The 19,149-nt window shown below is 40.2% G+C and overlaps 1 protein-coding gene across 6 annotated transcripts in view; it reads left to right on the top strand.

The window, feature by feature from the left end:
• astn1 (astrotactin 1) overlaps nt 1-19,149 on the top strand; it is a 559,446-nt gene that overhangs the window by 491,872 nt on the left and 48,425 nt on the right. For all 6 annotated transcript variants that reach the window (XM_087850671.1, XM_087850667.1, XM_087850670.1 and 3 more), the window contains 2 exons: nt 3,031-3,164; nt 3,627-3,778. In XM_087850671.1, coding sequence (XP_087706797.1) covers nt 3,031-3,164; nt 3,627-3,778 — 286 coding nt within the window. The remainder of the gene's footprint in view (nt 1-3,030; nt 3,165-3,626; nt 3,779-19,149) is intronic.

The following is a 19,149-nucleotide window of genomic DNA, read 5'->3' as shown; positions in this document are numbered from 1 at the left end:
ATATTTAAACTACACAAATTGATTCTTCACACCCTCTAAATTGAAGGCCATCCTGTGCAGCATTGAAGAACACATTTATTATGCAGTGTCCTTGTGATCCTAAAGGCTTCATTAGGAAACAGGTTATGGAAACAGAAATCCTCAGAAAGAAACATTTCCCGTCCAGGATGTCACGCCTTTCTGTGCTTGAAGCATCCTGTGCCATAAACTGCCTTATTGCGCTGTGCCTTATTTGACTCCATCAATACTGTACATCAATAGTGCTTCTACTGCTCCAGCAGGGTCAATACAGTGCTACTCCTGCGGTGTCAGGCCTTTATCCTTAAGCGCAGTCAGACAGCTGCTGTTAGTCTGGTTAGAGTCTGCTGCAGCTTGACTGTGCAGGTATGTGTGCAGAAAAGTTCCTTTGTAAAAGTACTTTTTAACTCTTCCCTGTAGTTACCAATATTGCCTTTACTCTAGTGCTATGTAATATTGCAATATTTGATATTGATCCAATATCAAGTAAATACTGGGCCGGTTTGCCAATACTTTTAACCTATAAAGGCTGCTTATGTAGGGGAGAGCAGTGTGTGAGATAATGAGTTAACAAAACACACCTTTCAGCTTAAAACTGTTTTTTTTGTGACCTGTATAATAAATGCTCCTGTCTCTGCATCTCTGCAGGACTTCAGGTCAGCTTCTGTTGTTTACATTACCTGATGCTATAAATAATATGGACGTGACAATCAACACCAAAAGATTCAGACGTTTTTCATAGTGCATGGTTGAGATGCTTTTTTTAATTACCAAAAAATGATTAACACATCCTGAACGTGCAGAATGAAAAGAACTCTATTGTGCTAGTCTGACACCATTAAGAGCATTGCACCAATATTTAGATCTTACGGAGCCCCTCTGATGACATCCTCCAAAAAATAAATAAATTGTGGAGACAAAATACTACTTCCTGCCCTCGAAATAGTATAACGTGCCCACGAAATACTTATTTGTGGCCACAAAATACTATTTTGAGGGCACGAAATAGGTATAACGTGGCAACAAATTACGCATTTGTGGCAACGAAATAGATGGCGTACGCACATCATATTGTAATTGGACAGCTGTGCAGAGACATAAGCATAAGAGTAGGCTAAACCTATACAACATGGCCAGAGACAGTATGATTGAGTTTTATTTTTGTCATGGTCTGCGTGGCAGACCGTGGGTGTGTGGGGAAGGAGGACCCAAAATGCGGAACTCTGTGCAATTAATGCAGTGCGTTTATTTACAGTGAAGTAAACAATACACAATAATAGGTCTAGGTCCCTCAGACCCAGATCCCTGACAATTTTAGGCTGGGAATGAGCTGCAGATGTATTTTGAAAAGCCTGGCACTGAAAGGAACCATTATTATGGAGAGACATTTAAACAGGATATTGAGAGCCCAGTTGCTTTGCAGACGCAAGTACGACCCGGACGTTGGGATAGATTTTATTGTCAACCAACTGCAAGGGCCTGGGAAGGATCACGGTTATCGGTCAAGTGTATTTCGTGCGCACGTTATACCTATTTTGTGGCCACAATTTATTTATTTTTTGGACCATGTCATCAGAGGGGCTCCATAAGATCTACCCACCTCCACCTTTTGCATTTTTACTCTGAAAGTTTTATGAGCCTTTCAGGTTTTCCACATTTTCTACAGCATTCTGACAACGTACGTAATACCAGTTTTTAATGTAATGTTAAAATGTGAAACATTGTCCCTGAATGGGTTCTCCAAACTCTCCCGAGAAAATATCCCCAACACTGTGAGACGTCTGGAGGTCTGACAGTGGTTCGGCCGTCTTTTGATAAAATCTCAGTGGGATGTTTCATTAAGTAGTAGCCACTCCAGTCCAGCGTTCCTAAAAGCAGAGTTCTGTATCCATGTTATCCTCCTGTAAGGTTCTTCCTCACCAGTGAACACTGGCTTCTTGATTTCCTGTCTGACCGAAGCCTGTTTGTCTCTGATTGTTCATGTTTGCTTTGCGCCCACATGAAGAGTGTTGGGGATTTGAACCTTGTTGTGTCTCACTGAATATTGACAGCTCTGTCAGCCACATGGATCGGTTTGCACGCTCTCATTTATTGTGGCACATTATATAAACAGGTGCTTGGTTTTCCTAATGTCCAGTGAATTCAGTTCATCACAGAGGGACATGATTGTAGGGGAGGAAATTAATAAAACACTCTTAAATTCTGTTTCTGATCGTGGAGATTTGTCTGCCGATTTCTCTTTTCTTAAGAGGAGTGTGAAAAAAAGAAAAGTGGATAATTTAAAAACGAATAAAATTGTTGTTTATGCCCATCACTTTGACCTGATCTGAATGTTGAATAAACGCAGGTTCAAAATTCTTATTTCATTGTTTTTGGTGCCTTAGAGGTGGAGAGATAAATTGAGGTTTTGCTGAGAGTACTCTGGATAGCTCTATCTCTTTGTCAGCCTATAAACCAGAACATACTGTCAGCAATCGCAAAAGGTTTTCTGTAACTCGGGCTGTGGATGATATACAAACGACCCCCTCAGAATGCAGACAGAATAAAAGTGAAAAATTGTGCGTTACTGAAGTAGAAACAGGCGGATCGAACTGAAAAGTCTTTAAATTTATGTAGAACAAAACGTTGCATGTTTTATTGGGATCTAATAGATATAACCGTGGAACTTCCCCTTCCTGATTACTTTTTTACGCATGTTTTTTACATGTTTTTATGTTTTACCTCATTAAACAAACACCAATTTGCAATAATTTGCAATGTCCAGTGGAGAAAGTGTAGTAAATTAAATAACTTAATGCATATTTGATACATTTTCTTGTATTAGTTAAAGACAGGTAATCAAATTTGCCTAAAAATTGACCATTGCATGGCAAAAGAAATACACAGGGCTTTTTAACTTACAGTTCCTGGTATAAAAATCGTGAAGTAGAAAAGTTTATGTGAGAAAACAGCTGTAAAATGACAGGTGTTCATGTGTGTTTATCTCTGCCCTCTCGCTGTTTCTTATCATAGGCTCTTCAGGAGGCAATGATGAGCATGCTGTGGTGCTCAGGCAAAGGCGATGTTATCGATGACTGGTGTCGATGTGATTCCAGCGCTTTTGGCACAGACGGACTGCCCACCTGCGCCCCACTTCCTCAGCCCATGTTAGTAAAACCTGTATTCTTCCCCTTACATGGATCGTGGTAAATACAATCAATTGTTTCACAGGCAGAAATCACTCTGCTGCTTCAGCGGATTTGTGTGCACGCAGTGTTTTATTGCAACATCACTGTGGTCGGTGCGTTTGCTCTCCGGCTCGGTTTGGGTGCTCTAATCGATCCGCTGAGCTGCCATTCATCGATTTCTTGGCATGAAACTTGTGTGCACAATGTTTTCAGTGACATAACTGCAGAAGAGAGCACCAGAGTCAGTCAGACATTAGCGGATAAATGACTATATTCTGTTGACAGAGGTGTTTGTGACAGTGCAAACATGTTTTCAGCTGGATTGCAGTTGACAGAACAAGAAGGATAATGTTAGCTGTCAATTACAGTAATGAGGCCAGTGTGCTGAAAACATCTTTCAGTAAGTGGTGCGCTTGTACATCTCTGTCATTCTGTTGCCAGGCTTAAACTGTCTTACGCCTACGAACCCAGCAGCTCATTGGTCATCATGGAGTGGAACCACACGGAGCCCCCAATCGGTGTGAGGATTGTTGATTACCTCATCAGCCAGGAGAAGGTGACGGAGAGAACCGACCACTCTAAAGTTGAGACAGGTGCGTCAGTCGAACACAACACATGTCAAGAGTTTGACCACGAATGGCAAAGCCTACGAGATGGGAAACTGCACCACGTGCTATGGTGCTAGTTAGCAAACACCTTCAGGTAACATGAATCACAAAGATATTCATCCTAATATTCCCTGCTTTACTTTTATAGATGGTTTAACCCTTTAAAACCGGTCAGAGCGGCACGCTCTGTTTTGCGTAACTATTTTTAAATCCCGGTAGCTCTGCAACCACGTAAGCTAGCGCAATAATTTTTTTTGCATATGAAACCGGAGGAGTTGTACTTACATCTTATGCCATCAGCTTGTCCTCGGTCACAGTTTCCTTCCACATATAGCTTTGCAAAAACTGCATAAAAAACACTTGCAGCAACAAAAACATAATATTCCAGAAACACGCTTTGCTGATCCGATCAGCTGTTCATAACACTTCCTACGTTGGAATAGACATCAGAACGAACTTTTGCATGTCCTCCATGACCTGCCCGAAACGTGACGTCATTTTGCGGAAATGTAGTTTTTTACCATCAGGGCCTCATGAGCCTATACTGGTGTTTTTAAAAGTTATCTTTGACTTTATGACTTTCTGTGTCATTTCTGGGATGCTTAGGACTCATATTGCACTGCTGGAAATAGTTTATTTTGATGCATATGCTGCTTTTTTGCAAATTTGCATTTTAATATTTATTTTCGTTTTTCCTGCAGTGTATAAAAATTGGTGTATTTCAAAAATAAAACTATGAAGACACTCAAAATAAATTTCCTGTGGTGGGAAACTATTTTGTGCAACTTTTTTGTATTTACAGTTTTGAGGGATAAGCCTCTTAAATTTCTCTAACTAGAAATATATGTTAAAAAAACAAAAACGATTTTCAATTTTTTTGTAGTTTATTGCACTTTTTTGCAATTTATGTAATTACTATGCACTTAATGCAAACATATTATTAAAATTTAGGCTGTAATGGTTGTATTGATGTATAGCAACTTGAAATGCTCCCAAAAATGGCTCCATAGCATGTAAACATATAATATAAGCTCTGGCGGACTTGGTTCTATGGTAGGTCTTAAAGGTTAATGGTTTAATTATTTGTATAGCATATTTAATTACAACAGGAGCGTTGACCAAAGTGCTGTACAAGAATACAACATACATAATAAAATAACTTAGAGTATTGATAGCAAACACCAAATATGAATTAACAAATAACTCTCATGCTGTATTAAAAGCCAGTAAATAAAAATGTGTTTTAAGATAAGATTTAAAAAGATTGACAGTGGGAGTCTGTCTGATGTGTTGGGGTAAATTATTCCACAGCTTAGGCGCTACGACTGCAAATGCTCGATTGCCTCTATGAACCAGCCTCGACCTTAGTACGGCTAAAAGCAAAAGATCACTTGATCTAAGAGATCTAAGGGGGTATAAGTCTGCAAGAGGTCAGACAAATACCCGGAGCCTGTCCATTCAGGGCTTTGTAGGTCAACAATAAAATTTTAAAGTTAATTCGGAAGCGGACAGGGAGCCAATGAAGAGAGGCGAGCACCGGGGAAATGTGCTCACATCCTTTACTACGTGTCAGAAGACGAGCTGCAGCCTTGCCAGGCAGGTCTGGCTAACTCCAGCATATGAGGAGTTACAATAGTCCAGCTGGGATATAATAAAAGCATGAATCGCCCGTTCGAAGTTTTTAAAAGATAAAAATGATCTCACCTCAGATAAAAGCCTCAGTTTGAAGAAGGACCGCTGTACGACTGAGCTCATTTATAGATACAAAGGTTTACAGGTGAATTAATAGCACACTGCAGTGAAAATGTATTTGGCACCTTCCTGAAAGTTAACCTGAGTAAATACAAAATGCAGTATTTAAATGAGGACTTGCCTTTTGCTAAATCATGAATTAATATTTTTTGGAAAGCTGAATTTATCGTCACTTTGCCGAACCCAGGCCAGTTGAATCAAGGACAAAACAACAAACTGAAGTAAAAGAATCCAAAAACCACCAGATCACCACAGTCTAAAGCAAACTTGTCACATCATTCTCCACATGGCAGGAAGAAATATTTTCACGCCCCATCTAAAGGAAACAATGACAGAAAAGCCGAGCTGCAACTGTCTTTAGATAATAAACTAATTCACAATGAATCCTTCAGTAATTTTTCTTTAAAACAAACAAATCTCATTTCAAACAACTATTTGTGACTTTTGTTACTAGACTGCTACATTAGTCGGCACCACCTCTTCATAAAAGCAACAAGTTAAACAGAATGTGAACATTATAAAGTTCTGTCTTAGTCTTATTTAAAATAAAAAGAAATCCAGAAACTTGTGAACAGAGATGAAAAATAAATAATTTAGTGAGAGTTTAATGCGTTTCACTCTCAGTGGCTGCGGTCAGCCTATTTTGACTGCAGAGCTGTGGCGGGGGGTGGACTGCGGCGCGGCCACGGGGGATTTGGACGGACCAAATCATGCCAAAGTAGGTATCCCCGACAGAATTTGTTTCCTTGCGGCAGGAGCATTCGCTGGGCCGGGAGAGCGGACCCAGTTGGCGCCGCCTCCATTGCAACCAGCTAGACGTGGAAGTAACGAACTGTTTTAGTGAAAACGTGAAAAATGAATGTTGTTACATTTCTGTTCAGTTTGTGGGTGACAACAGAAAATTATACATTTATTGTTCTCACCTGTTATCGGACAGGATTGTTTCAATAAAGCAAGGAGATTTTGACTGATAATTATTTGTATTCTTCTGTAACTGTGCAGAGCTAAAACCTCCAAAATGTCAGGAGTAGTGGGTCATTATAAGAAGTGTTTGTGAACTAAAAATCAAGAATGTGGGATGTTGTTTGTCCGTGACTTGGACAGCCCAGTGTTTGCTCCCGATGCAGGGGAAACAAAGTCCGTCGGGGGTACCTACCTTGGCACGACACATGTTCGCACTTCTCAGTACACTTCTTTATTGCGGCTGCAGCTTTTCAGCGGATGCAGAGCAGATGTGCATATTATTAGCAAACTGCCGCAAATTTCTTGGTTCTGCCGTAAAAGTGATTCAGATGTTAAACCAGTGGTTCTTAACCTGGGTTCGATCGAACCTTAGGGGTTCGGTGAGTCGGTCTCAGGGGTTCGGCAGAGCCTCCACCGTGACATGCATGGCTCATTTTGTGCACCAATAAAAAACATATCTATGTCTTGAATTTGAAAAAAATCATATTTTATTTTTCACTAAAGAGGGGTTCAGTGAATGCGCATATGAAACTGGTGGGGTTCGGTACCTCCAACAAGGTTAAGAACCACTGTGTTAAACATTAGTTCGACATGACTTTTCTGCCAGGTGACTTGACTTTAAGAACCACTGGCCTAAAGAAACAGGTGGGAAACAAAGTCACTGACATCTGTCAGTCTGGAAAGAGTCCCAAAGCCACTTTTAGGCTTTGGGACTCTGGTAAACTCCAATGAGAGCCATTATCCACAAATGGAGAAAGCTTGGATCAGTGGTGAACCTTCCCAGGAGTGGCCGATCTACCAGAATTACTCCAAGAACATATCGACAACTCATCCAGGAGGTCGCAAAAGATCCCAGAGTTCATGATTCAACAATAACAAAGAGACAAAAGTGGCATCCGTGGGAGAATTCCAAGGTGAAAACCATCGCTGAGCAAAGACAACACAAAGGCTCGTCTCCAAAGAACATCCCGATTATCTCCAGAAGCTTTTGGAAAATATTCTGTTGACTGACGAGACGAATGTTAATGTTTTTGGAAGGTGTGAGCCCCGTTATATCTTCTGTAAAACTAACACAGCATTTCATAAAAACAACTTCATACCATCTGGTCTGGGTCTTTTTGCTGCTTCAGCATTTGGACGACTTGTCGTAATTGAAGCACTTGCAGCAACAAAAACATAATATTCCAGAAACACGCTTTGCCGATCCGATCAGCTGTTCATAACACTTCCTATGTTGGAATAGACGTCAGCACGAACTATCGCATGTCCGCCATGACCTGCCCGAAACCGGAAGTGACGTCCTTTTCGTGGAAATGTAGTTTTTTACCTTCAGGGCTTCATGAGCCTATACTGTTGTTTTTAAAAGTTATTTTTGACTCTATGACTTTCTGTGTCGTTTCTGGGATGCTTAGGACTCATATTGCACTGCTGGAAATAGTTTATTTTGATGCATATGCTGCTTTTTTGCAAATTTGCATTATAGTATTTATTTTCGTTTTTCCTGCAGTGTATAAAAATTGGTGTATTTCAAAAATAAAACTATGAAGACACTCAAAATAAATTTCCTGTGGTGGGAAACTATTTTGTGCAACTTTTTTGTATTTACAGTTTTGAGGGATAAGCCTCTTAAATTTCTCTAACTAGAAATATATGTTAAAAATACAAAAACGATTTTCAAATTTTTTGTAGTTTATTGCACTTTTTTGCAATTTATGTAATTACTATGCACTTAATGCAGACATATTATTAAAATCTAGGCTGTAATGGTTGTATTGATGTATATCAACTTGAAATGCTCCCAAAAATGGCTCCACAGCCTGTAAGAATATGATATAAGCTCTGGCAGACTTGGTTCTATGGTAGGTCTTAAAGGGTTAAACAGCCTGAAAACTGTCCAACATGGCTGAATCATAACAATTCTGGAAAAATGTTTGGGCCAAAATTCCTCCACAGCAATATTAAAGACTGTGAAATGTGAACCTAACCATAAGTCCACCAGTTTAGCTGCACCATATGGCTATAATTTGTGTGGAAGAAACCCTGGTTAGAGATCAAAAGAAAGAAATATCATCAAGCTTTCCTGAAAAAGGTGCTTTTCCAAGTTTATCCTGTTAAGCAGTTTGACAAAAATGTTCCATTCAAAACTGCTTTAAGCATTAATAATAATCAAAGTCTATTTAGGTTTGTTAGCACTAACAGTACACAGATATCCTTTTGAGCGCTCTACCTTTGTGCAGCCTTAAAAATCACTCTTAGTTGTTATACAAATAATTGACTTGTAATTTATAATGCCACCACAAGATGGTGTACACTAGTAATAACAATGGAATTATGTGTAATTTGTTCAGAAGCCTGATTTCAGGACATTTACTTGTGTCTACACAGCTGTGGCTGTTTTGGACACACTGTTGTTTAACTAGCCAGATGGCAGCTCGAGGCATTAAAGCTGCTTCAGTCTACTTTAGCCCTCACGTATACTGAGAATATATCAACATCAACATGCTACATTAGAATGAAACTACAGCGCACACTTAAGCTTTACAACAAAGGTTAGTCGCCTCTTTCTCCAAGCAGCTTTCATTAGTCCCTTAAAATGATTTCTGTTTGTTTTCACTGTTTAATCCGTAAGGCTTCAGTGATTTACTTCAGAGGAAGTCAGTGAAGCAGCTACAGCAGCAGGAGTGTGTGTGGCTCTGTCATCCATAACAGAGAGCGCAGCTTATTTGGCTGGCCCTATATGAGAAGAAGCTGGCAAAACAGGGGCGGTTTATTTAAGCAGTAATGACCCGATCCATAACGGAGACTGTTAGGGTTCCCTGTGAGCACCAAAAGTTTGTTGTAGCTTAATGAGAGAATAAACTGTATTTGTCAGACCGGAGAGGATCATCAATCAATACTGCGGGTTCAGAAGGGAGTGCAAAGTGTTTTCTTTATTAGTGGTATTAAAGAGAATGTGAGCTATAGTTTCGGCACTAATGGTTCGTGGCTATAAAAGATTGTATTTAGTCTCTATTTCAAGGCTTCTTCTTTAAACTGCAGCACGGTTGATCTAATGTGAGCGCTCTGTACATTTTACAGTTTTTTGAAGGTAGCGAGAGGTGCTTGTGTCTGTCTGTCCTGCTCTCTCGTATTGCAACGTTACAATGCATCTTTTTATTGATCGCGATGGATCACAGAGGATTTTCTTTAGTGCTATCGGAAAAACACGGTTGCCGTAGCTGCATTATTACAGCTAATACTTAATGCTATTACTTTACTAGTTAAGCGTGAAAATATAGACTCTTTTCATCCACGCAAATGCACAACCTGCTGTGAGTTTAGATTAGTTTTGAGGTTGAACGTGCGTCATCAGGCAGCAGATGCAGCAGCACCAAAGACAGCAGAGGTGCACATTCTGGACAGATGAGGATTGTGGGGAATTAAAATTAGTTGAGCTGAGGACGAGACATGCATTCATAACAGCAGCTACACTCTGTTGTCATGGGATGATCATTTGTGTACTGCAGCAGAGGCAGCGGTCGGTGGCTCGAGCGCTCGTGGAAAAAACACAACAATAAACAGCAATCAAGAAAATACATATCAGTGCCCCAACTACATGTAAAGAAATTCAAATATACAGCGACAGGAAATCATAAATCTGTTCCAATATCCTCAGTAAACAGACTGAAAATGTCATTTTACTTTTTCAGTGTTTTCTGTAGTTATATTTGTACCACGCAATCATGAGTTTTCTTGTGAGTTTTGTATATTTCCACTCATCCATCTATTTTCTTCCACATATCCGGGTCAGGGTTTGTACTTGTATGAAAAACTACTTTCGCAGCACTTCCCTGCTTTAAGCTGAAGTATAGATTGAGTCGGTGCAGCGGAAACAAACTGCTGATGTCCGTGAATCCAGTTCAGACATTGGCTGATACAGAGATCATACCCAAACAAGATGCTAATCTTTCTTATGGAAGTTAGCGGTGTAGCACAGAAGCTGTGCCACAGGAATGTTTCACTCTTTGGATTATTACAGTCATGCTCAGGTTTTCCAGTTTATAGTTTATCTTGCTCTTTCTAAATCAATCGATGCTTGTTTCTGTGGTGTAATGTCAGCCGTTCTCATTAAAGTAATAGAGATGACTTTTTTCACACAGCTCCACTAGCACCACATGAGGATAATTTCTGCAGGTTTTCCAGCCAGCTCCACAGCTAATCAGTGGCACCGTCTAGACCCTTAAGGATGGCATAGATAATATGCTTTGTTCTCGCTGGTGTAACAGACTCCAGTCTCTCATTAATTGCTTCAAAACAAACTCACAAACAGCATTTGCCCAGGAGGTTTAATCCATCACTGCAAAACCGAAGCAGAAAATAAATGTATCAGATTGCTCGCTGCCTGAAGTCTCGTTTTGTTTAGTGTCTGCTTGCAGAAAAGCATGACGCTGCACTGTTAAAAGAGCTGAGTTTACGAATACTCCGCGTAAACCACTGGAGCAGTCTTTGAGGGTACGTCCTATGTCTAATATGCACTTTAATGTCGGCCTTAAGATTGTTGCAGTTTGTTTTTTTAGCCTCCTGGAGGGTTTTTCTTCTCTTTTTTTAATCGTCAGCAGTTATGTGAAAGTCTCTTTCCTTCAGGTATCTTTATTTTATTAAGAAATGGTGTATCTTTATCAAGTGTGATTTAGAAAGTATAAGCGCATATTTTGGATGTTTTAGGGGGATATGGTTTACATTTTTGAGCTGAATAACACTCATAAATGAATTTCTATTTACTGAATATTTTGAGTCCTGCAGATTTAATAAAGTTGGTATGTTATAAAATCCTGTTCAAGTAGTTCATGAACACATTAACCCAGTACATGTATGACATACTGCTTCTACCAATTAACATTCACAATAGAGGATATGACAAGTCATAGTTTCAAACTCCCTTTCAAGTGTATGAAGGCTCCTGTCCCATGTATGGCTTGGTCCTGCTACAGGATAACATCCTTGTGACCTGGAAAACTTTGTGGTTACTCGTGAAAAAAGTGAATTTTTCAGCAACCCAAACAGTTGTGGCAAACAATTATCCAATCCAGATGTGAGTGTATAAGAAACCCAAGCTCTCCATTACCACCTGTGGTTGGAAGGCAAGTGGTGACCTATGCAATTGCTACTCTCAAACAACTCAGCTGTTACTTTTAATTGCCAACTAATTTATAAACACTGAGCGATTGCTAACAAATTGCAATCAGTTGGAGTCAGTTTGCACTCAAGACTGCAACCTGTCAGCAAAGCCTTTCTTTGCAGTGGGAAACGTGACTAAACTGGTTGCCAAATGTTTGTATTTTGTGCCTTTTTGCAGCTAAATCACTGCCCTGCATCTACGTCACTATTTGTGAAGGAATTTCAGTTTCAATCCTGTGAGGTTCTGGCTGGACTGAATTTCTGTTTAACATGGATTTCTGTGGTCAGTAATAGATTTCCAGTTTATGTCTATTCATCACAGTTAATCATTGTATCATCATGAACAGATTGCATATAATTGCCAGCTCGACCCCATTCAATCACAAACTCAGATTGTGATTGTCTGATTGCATTAAAAGTCACTTTGAAGATGGCCGCTGACTGTGAGCAGTTGCAGACCTGGTCCCCATTTTCAAAGTCAATGGGATTAGAATTTCCTGGGACACTGTAGCAGTAATTTTGGTCATGCCATGGTCTCCTTAATGTGACTGAAGCATAAGTTACACAATTAACTGCTTAACTGGAGCTTCAGCTCAAAGTGTCTACACAGTTTATGGCAAACTAAGCTAAAGTTTGGGCTCAGATTGTGGTCATAAATATTTTGTACTTGAGTTTTGTAACCTTGTAAACCAAAATATCTGAATATGTTATGTTTGTGCATCTATAGATGAGAATTTGTGTTTGTAAAAAATATTTTTTTGTTAAGGTCTGGTTACAGATACAAAGCAAAAAACTATGTGTAAAACTCTGCGCTCAACTTCCCCGGCTGTGTGTGACTTTTAACTTGCAAGTACAAATTTTGACCAAATTTGTCTTTCTTTTAGCTGATTGGTCAATGTCATGTCAATCACAAATTTAACAATCCAATTAGAGAACAGGTCTGTCGGTGGGATGCTTTACTCGGCTCATCTATAGATGCACAAACATAACATTTTCAGATATTTTGGTTTACAAGGTCACAAAACTCAGTTCACAAATACGCGTTTGATTTACCAATTCAAAATATTTACGACCACAATGTGAGCCCGTACTAAAGTGACTCCCATTATCACCATGAACTTTTCTATTATTGCAGATACTTGTCCTGCACATCTGGGAGACCAGCTGTAGCTTTGGTGTTGAGTTCATTTCATTACTAATTTGTTGTTGCTTTGGTCGTTGCTCTTTTGCTTTTTCTCTGATTTCCAAGAACCCTGAAGAGCTGCTCCGTTAAAGTATAAAGACACATGTGGCCATACTAGACTCCATATTTTAAATCTTCAGTATTAGTGTTTTGGCCACTGACATGTTGTGTCAAGTTATTAGCAAAGGCTAGCTAATTAGCAAGCTGCACAGAGATTCGGAGTATATCCTAAGGTTTATGTTGTTTTGTAGTTATGTGACAGCATGTTTCACGTCATGAGTGTCAAGAACGTAAGGTAACGAGCTTTAACTTTAACAGTAACAACCTCAACAGTGCACTTATCGGCCAATTAGTGCTGAGTAAAAGTCTATTAAAATAGTTTAAATTGACAAAACCGAGGCACAAACTAGCAAGCCATGTTAGTCAGATCCAGGAGGATAAGATGTAACACAGAAATGATTTCCTTTAAGATTAACATGAGACTCTGTGGGGAGCTGACAGACTTCTGGAGCCTTCCTCAAGTGACTTCTGCAGGCACTGTGTGGCTTCCTCAGCACTGGCTTCACTTCTCAACTCCTGAAGTTGCCCCTCAGTCCACAGGCGTTTTTTTTGTAGTTTCCAGTCGGACTGACTGAGTTGTGCGGCAGAGAAGGACCCGCTCACACGGTGTTGCAGGTAGTCATTTGTTTATGGCTAAGTGTTTTTGGACACATTTTACCCTGGCAGCTTTTCAGCTGCGTTCCCTGCTCAGCACAGCACACCGCTCTCCTCCACTGGTCCCAGTAACATCCTCAAAAAGGGAGATGCAATTAGACGATGGAGGTCAGGTGTGTCAGTCAGCCCCTGAACTAGGGCTGGGTATCGTCACTGATTTCTAGAATCGATTCGATTCCGATTCACAAGGTCCCGAATCGATTCGATTCACGATTCGATTCGATTCTGAGAAATTTTGCCTCAGACAGTCAGAAATATTATAATTCAGATCAGCACATTTACATATGTTTGTATCTATAAAAAGGAAGCTGACACATGCAAGACTTTATCAAATGTGTAAACATCACAGCAGATGCCTTTGTGTCAAAGTAGCTGAGGATAAAACACAAAAACATGAAGGTGATTTTATAAAAATATTCTGCAGTACATCAAAAACGAAAGAAAACCATTAATCAACATATAAACATTACCTCTGAAGTTACAGCGGTTTTATTAGAGACACAGCGTTTTGCATTATGAATAAGTTTTAAGTTTAAATTTGTTCAGAAGCCTGTTGAACAGCAGAAATTAGGGTTTCTTTTCGGAAGTAAGTAAAAGTTAAAAAAAACTAATTTGCTTCCGACAGCCTGTAAACAACGTGCGCAACAAGCAAGCGAATAATGCAGAAAAGATTTTTAGACGAAACTGTTCTTGAAGTACAGAGAGAGCAAGAGAGAGAGAGAGAGCTGTGCATCGTGGTCGAAGCAAAACAGCAAAAGTCAGAGTGAATTCATGACGATGTTTATGTGAAGCTTAGTTTGGATCTTCTTTTGCTGCTGGTTCGGTCAATAATGTTTGGAGAGACGTCAAACTAACTGCTTTAGAATCAGCGCAAAAAGGGCGTGAACAAAGCGAGGACCCGCCGAAACATCAGAATCAGCGAGCTGTCGGCTTTCAGCCCCGACCGTGAGAAAGGCGACATCTAACTGATTCTGATCCGCGGGTTCACGCTTTGTTTTTATGTCTTTGTGCAGAATCTGTGTTCCTGCTCTCATTTACTGTTTTAGCTGTTTGGTGGTTGTTGCGAGGTTTAACCTGAGATTCTGGCGTTTTGGGCAAAATAAATTTATATTAAAAAATCGATTCAGGATTTTAATGAATCGATATCACGTTATCCAAGCCAGAATCGATTTTAATCGATAAATCGATTATCAAAACCCCTAGCCTGAACCCACTACTCCACCCCTCCCCTGCAACCAAACCCCGCCATATAGTTTCTTCATTTGTAACCATCAGATTTCTTTTTTCTAATTTGTTGATGTTGATCACTGCATAGTGAAAAACTTGTGTTGTGACAGCTGTAAGCCTAAACTTGTTTGATTTTTGCCTGACGCTGAAGTGCATGAGAAGTGTTAACCCAAAGGCAAAGTTAAAGAAAAGCTGAAATCCTCTCTGATGCCGTATAGATAGGAGGAGGATGCAAAGAGAAACTGTGATTTCATATTGAAAAAAGCTGCCGGGAGCTATGCAGGCTTCTCCACCCACTGGAAACGAAGCGCTAAATCTCAACGGCCAAACTCAAAAGCGGTTTGACTCCTCAACATATTTGAACCCTTTCACCTCCTTCACACTCAGCAGGCGCATAGAAGCTAACGTATAGGGTCAGGGGATTACAGAGTTTACTGAGATCAAATTCCATATCTTCGGGGCATTTAAGTTGTCAAAAGCTTTAACAGCTCCCTCGCGCTGCCATTTGGACTCTCCGATGTGTGAAATTGCCCCGCGCTGCTCTAATTGCACTAAATGAAATCTATCCAGATCTGGTTGTTGTGGCTCGGCTGTGTTAAGGAAAACACATACGTAATGCAGAGTTTTATCGCAGCTTGCCACCTATGCAGCTCATCTTTAATGGATGATTGATTGCTTGGGAGGACACACGACTGAAAGGGTGCCTGGGTATGGATGTTGTGTGGAGTTCAGGAGAGCAGGGCAGACAGGCAAACTGAAAGATGGAGAGATCTGGAGAGCCCTCTCTGCACGGCGTGGTTTTTATTTCAGCTGTCAGTCTTCTGTCATCTCCGAGAATACATCTCACACCATCTGATGTTCACTTCTTCACACATCTACGTTCCTCTTCAGTTTTTTCCTACCAGCTCATCTTTGCTCTCATCTCCTGACCCCTCCTGTTCCGTTACTTTTCTCTCCTTAACTCTTCTCATTTAATCTTTATTCTAACCACTACCTTTTTCTTATCCTTGCCTCTTTGCTTTCAGGTTTCCAGGGGAAAAAAAAGACAGGAGAGGAGGCCAGGGATGGGGCCTCCTCTCACTTTTTTTTATACCAGACTCATATTTCTTGCTTTTATTTTATCTTTATAATCTTCTCCTCCTTAGTCTTTGTTTTTTCCAAAGAGCATCCAGAGGGTAAACCATGGGTCAAACTAAACTACTACAAAAAAGACAGCCAACTATATCTCATTAGTAAAACCTTTTCAAGCAACCATAGTTAACCTCCTGCACTATAATGTACCATAATGTCTAAGTCACAGCTCTTTTATGACAAAGGAATAGTAAAGCAGCTCCTCATCACGTGCAGGCTGTATTTACAGCATGATAAATTAGGAGTTATGATGGATGCATTACAGTATCTTTGCACCATCTTTAACGATACTTTAACAGGCTTTGATATAACTGTGTAATGTGGCAATATGGATCATATTGAATCCCTGTCCTAAATAAGTGACAATGGGAATCCATCAATGGTAATACAGAGAGCTGCTTTACGCAGTCGTGGGCAGTGTTGGTCAAGTTACTTGGAAAAAGTAATCAGTAACTAATTACTGATTACTTCCCCAAAAAAGTAATCCCGTTACTTTACTGATTACTTATTTTCAAAAGTAATTAATTACTTAGTTACTTAGTTACTTAGTTACTTTTTAAAAACACGATTTACAACCTGAATAGGTGATAAAGCGATAGATCTTTCAGCCCAATTCTACTTTTTCTGCATAATCATCATACAAAATGTAATCAGATGGAAAAGTCTCTTTTTAAAACTTGTTTTATTAGTTTTAATCTTTTAACTTTATGCATCAAGCAAAAATTTAATTATATGCAACATTCTCTGACTGGAAGAAATTTGTTTAATATTTAAACCTATTTTCTGCACATTCCAGCACATAAAATAAAATATTGTGTGTGTTTACACTCAGTCTTTCAAATAGATGCAAGTAAAACACAGCAGAAAATAAATAAAGTCAAAGACTAGCGGTCCTGTTGCTCTATTTTCACCTGTAAAGCAGGAGTGGGGTAGGCGGAGGTTTACCCTGGTGCAGGTGTGCCGCAGCGGTCAGTGGAAGAATCCGCGAGTTTCTCTGTGAGTTTCCCATTACGTCGTAGCTACTCGGTGCTTGTTTGGAAGTTTAGGGGTTTTTCGCTGTAAAAAGAAGTTTTCTTCCCACGCACAGCGGACACTAATGTTTTTGTCACTTTTTATGGAATCAAACTCAAAGTAAGGTCAGTACTTCCACGCTTTAAACGCTGCACGCTCATACTCTCTCTGCACTCGATATATGATCCATTGTTGATCTGCACACAGCTGTTGTCACGAACGTCGCACTCGCTTACGTCACTGTCATGAGACATTCTCGCAAAAAAAATCACGGTTTTAGTAACGCAGTAACGCAGCGTTCCTACGGGAAAGTAACGGTAATCTAATTACTGTTTTTGCAATAGTAATCCCTTACTTTACTCGTTACTTGAAAAAAGTAATCAGAATCGTTACAAGTAACGCGTTACTGCCCATCTCTGGTCGTGGGCGTCTATCAGCAGAATATAGTTAAATAAATAAAAGGCTTGCCAGTTCTGGTGAATGTAATGATGCTCAAACTTTTAATACTGCACAGCTTAAATAAACACCATCAGCCCTCTGGAGACAAATAGATCCACTATGTTCCAGTAGTTTGCTAATTTTGCTGTTTTTCTGCCATCGTTCCTGTTCTCCCAGGTTTCCCTGTTAAAACTAAATAAGATATTATCAAATCAGGACCAAATGTTGGACTAAGAGAATCTAATGAACAAGAAGGCAGTGGCTATCTTGTGTTTTGGGAATTTTCTCTCTATTCCTGCCTGTCCCTGTTACTCTGTCAAACGCATCGCCTCCTGTGGGTGGTGGATAAGGAAAGTTAAATTGCTACATGAAAGAGAGAATTCTTTTAAAAGGTTTTAACCAATTGCTCGCATGTTGGATTTGCATGTTAACACGGTATGAGTCTTTTGTTTTCACACTGGTAATGCTGCTCTTGGAAAACCGTTTCATGCTACTTCAATGGACGTAATAATATTTCATCCCTGAAGTTAATCCTCAAATGTCTCGCATGATAAATTCCAGAAGGACGGCGAAAGCAGAACATCCATTTATGGGAAAAGATCTGCAAAGACAGTACCGCTCATCTGTGCTGGAAACAAAAGAGATGACCGCTTGCTTTCTCGGAATGCACAGCAGAAACAGATGTTTGCTACAAAACATCTTTTAAGCTGCGGCCTTTATATATGAAGCACAGACCCGCTGACAGATGCACGGTTGCATTTGCTGTCCTGTAATACCGATAAATCTACACACAGCACATACAGCTGATGAGGTCTCGACTCGATGTTGAGCTGACAGCACGTTGTTTGTGCGGTAATCTCTTTCTTAACAAGCTTCAGGCACACAAGGTGAGATCATAGCGAAAGCGCACACATGCGCTCACGCATATGCACGGTCCCAAGCAGATGTTTGCAAATAGGAAGTCTGCTTTAAGTCAGAGCACCACTCGGCTGGATCGGTCTCGCTGTGAAAACAAACATCCCCTGAGCTGGAAGCAATCCAATGATCTAACGGCTTTGATCACCCGGAGAATGAGAGGTTTGCTTAGGGTCAGTGGACCTCGGTATCCCCTCAGCAAACACATTACTCACCTGTTTACATCATACACTTACACACCGGAACATGTGTGCCTTATCCCCAGACCAAAATTGGGAAGAGCTTCCTCTTAGCGCTGGCAATTTCCTCAGAGCTGCCACTGCTTGACCTTTCCCACCTGCTTTCTCTTTACTGATAACACTGCAGCACGGCGCCATCCAAGTCAGGCCTTTCATTTCTGGGTAGCTGGGTGTAAATTACAATCCAGTCATTTGCATGCTTGGCTAAAATGTTACCCAACACCTCACTCCTTTAACTGTATCTCCAAAACTTGCCTTGGAAAAGCTTGAGCGCGGAAGGACAAACAAAAAATATAATAATAATAATTTGAGGATGTTTTGAAAAAGAGCCCACTTCACCCTCACTCCACATGAAGGTTGAGTCTTACAGTTACCCAATGATTTGATCCAACTTACCGCAGATGGTCATCACTTCACAGCTCTACACTTCTCTGTATTCGGGTGCCCGGCATAAAAACACTCGAGGCTTGATGTTAACTGCAAAGTCCCTCATCGGTCTTTGATCTGGCAACTTCCTAGCACGCACACTTGTGAAACACCACATAAGTGAAGACGGTGTCGGTAAGTCCGCGCCTGGTATCTGGATCAATAATAAATACAATTTGATTTTAAAATTCCATTCACTT

Source organism: Neolamprologus brichardi, chromosome 14 (genome assembly GCF_056152115.1).
Source record: "Neolamprologus brichardi isolate AB-2024 chromosome 14, ASM5615211v1, whole genome shotgun sequence".
Taxonomy (NCBI): domain Eukaryota; kingdom Metazoa; phylum Chordata; class Actinopteri; order Cichliformes; family Cichlidae; genus Neolamprologus; species Neolamprologus brichardi.
This window is presented reverse-complemented; position numbering and strand designations above follow the sequence as displayed.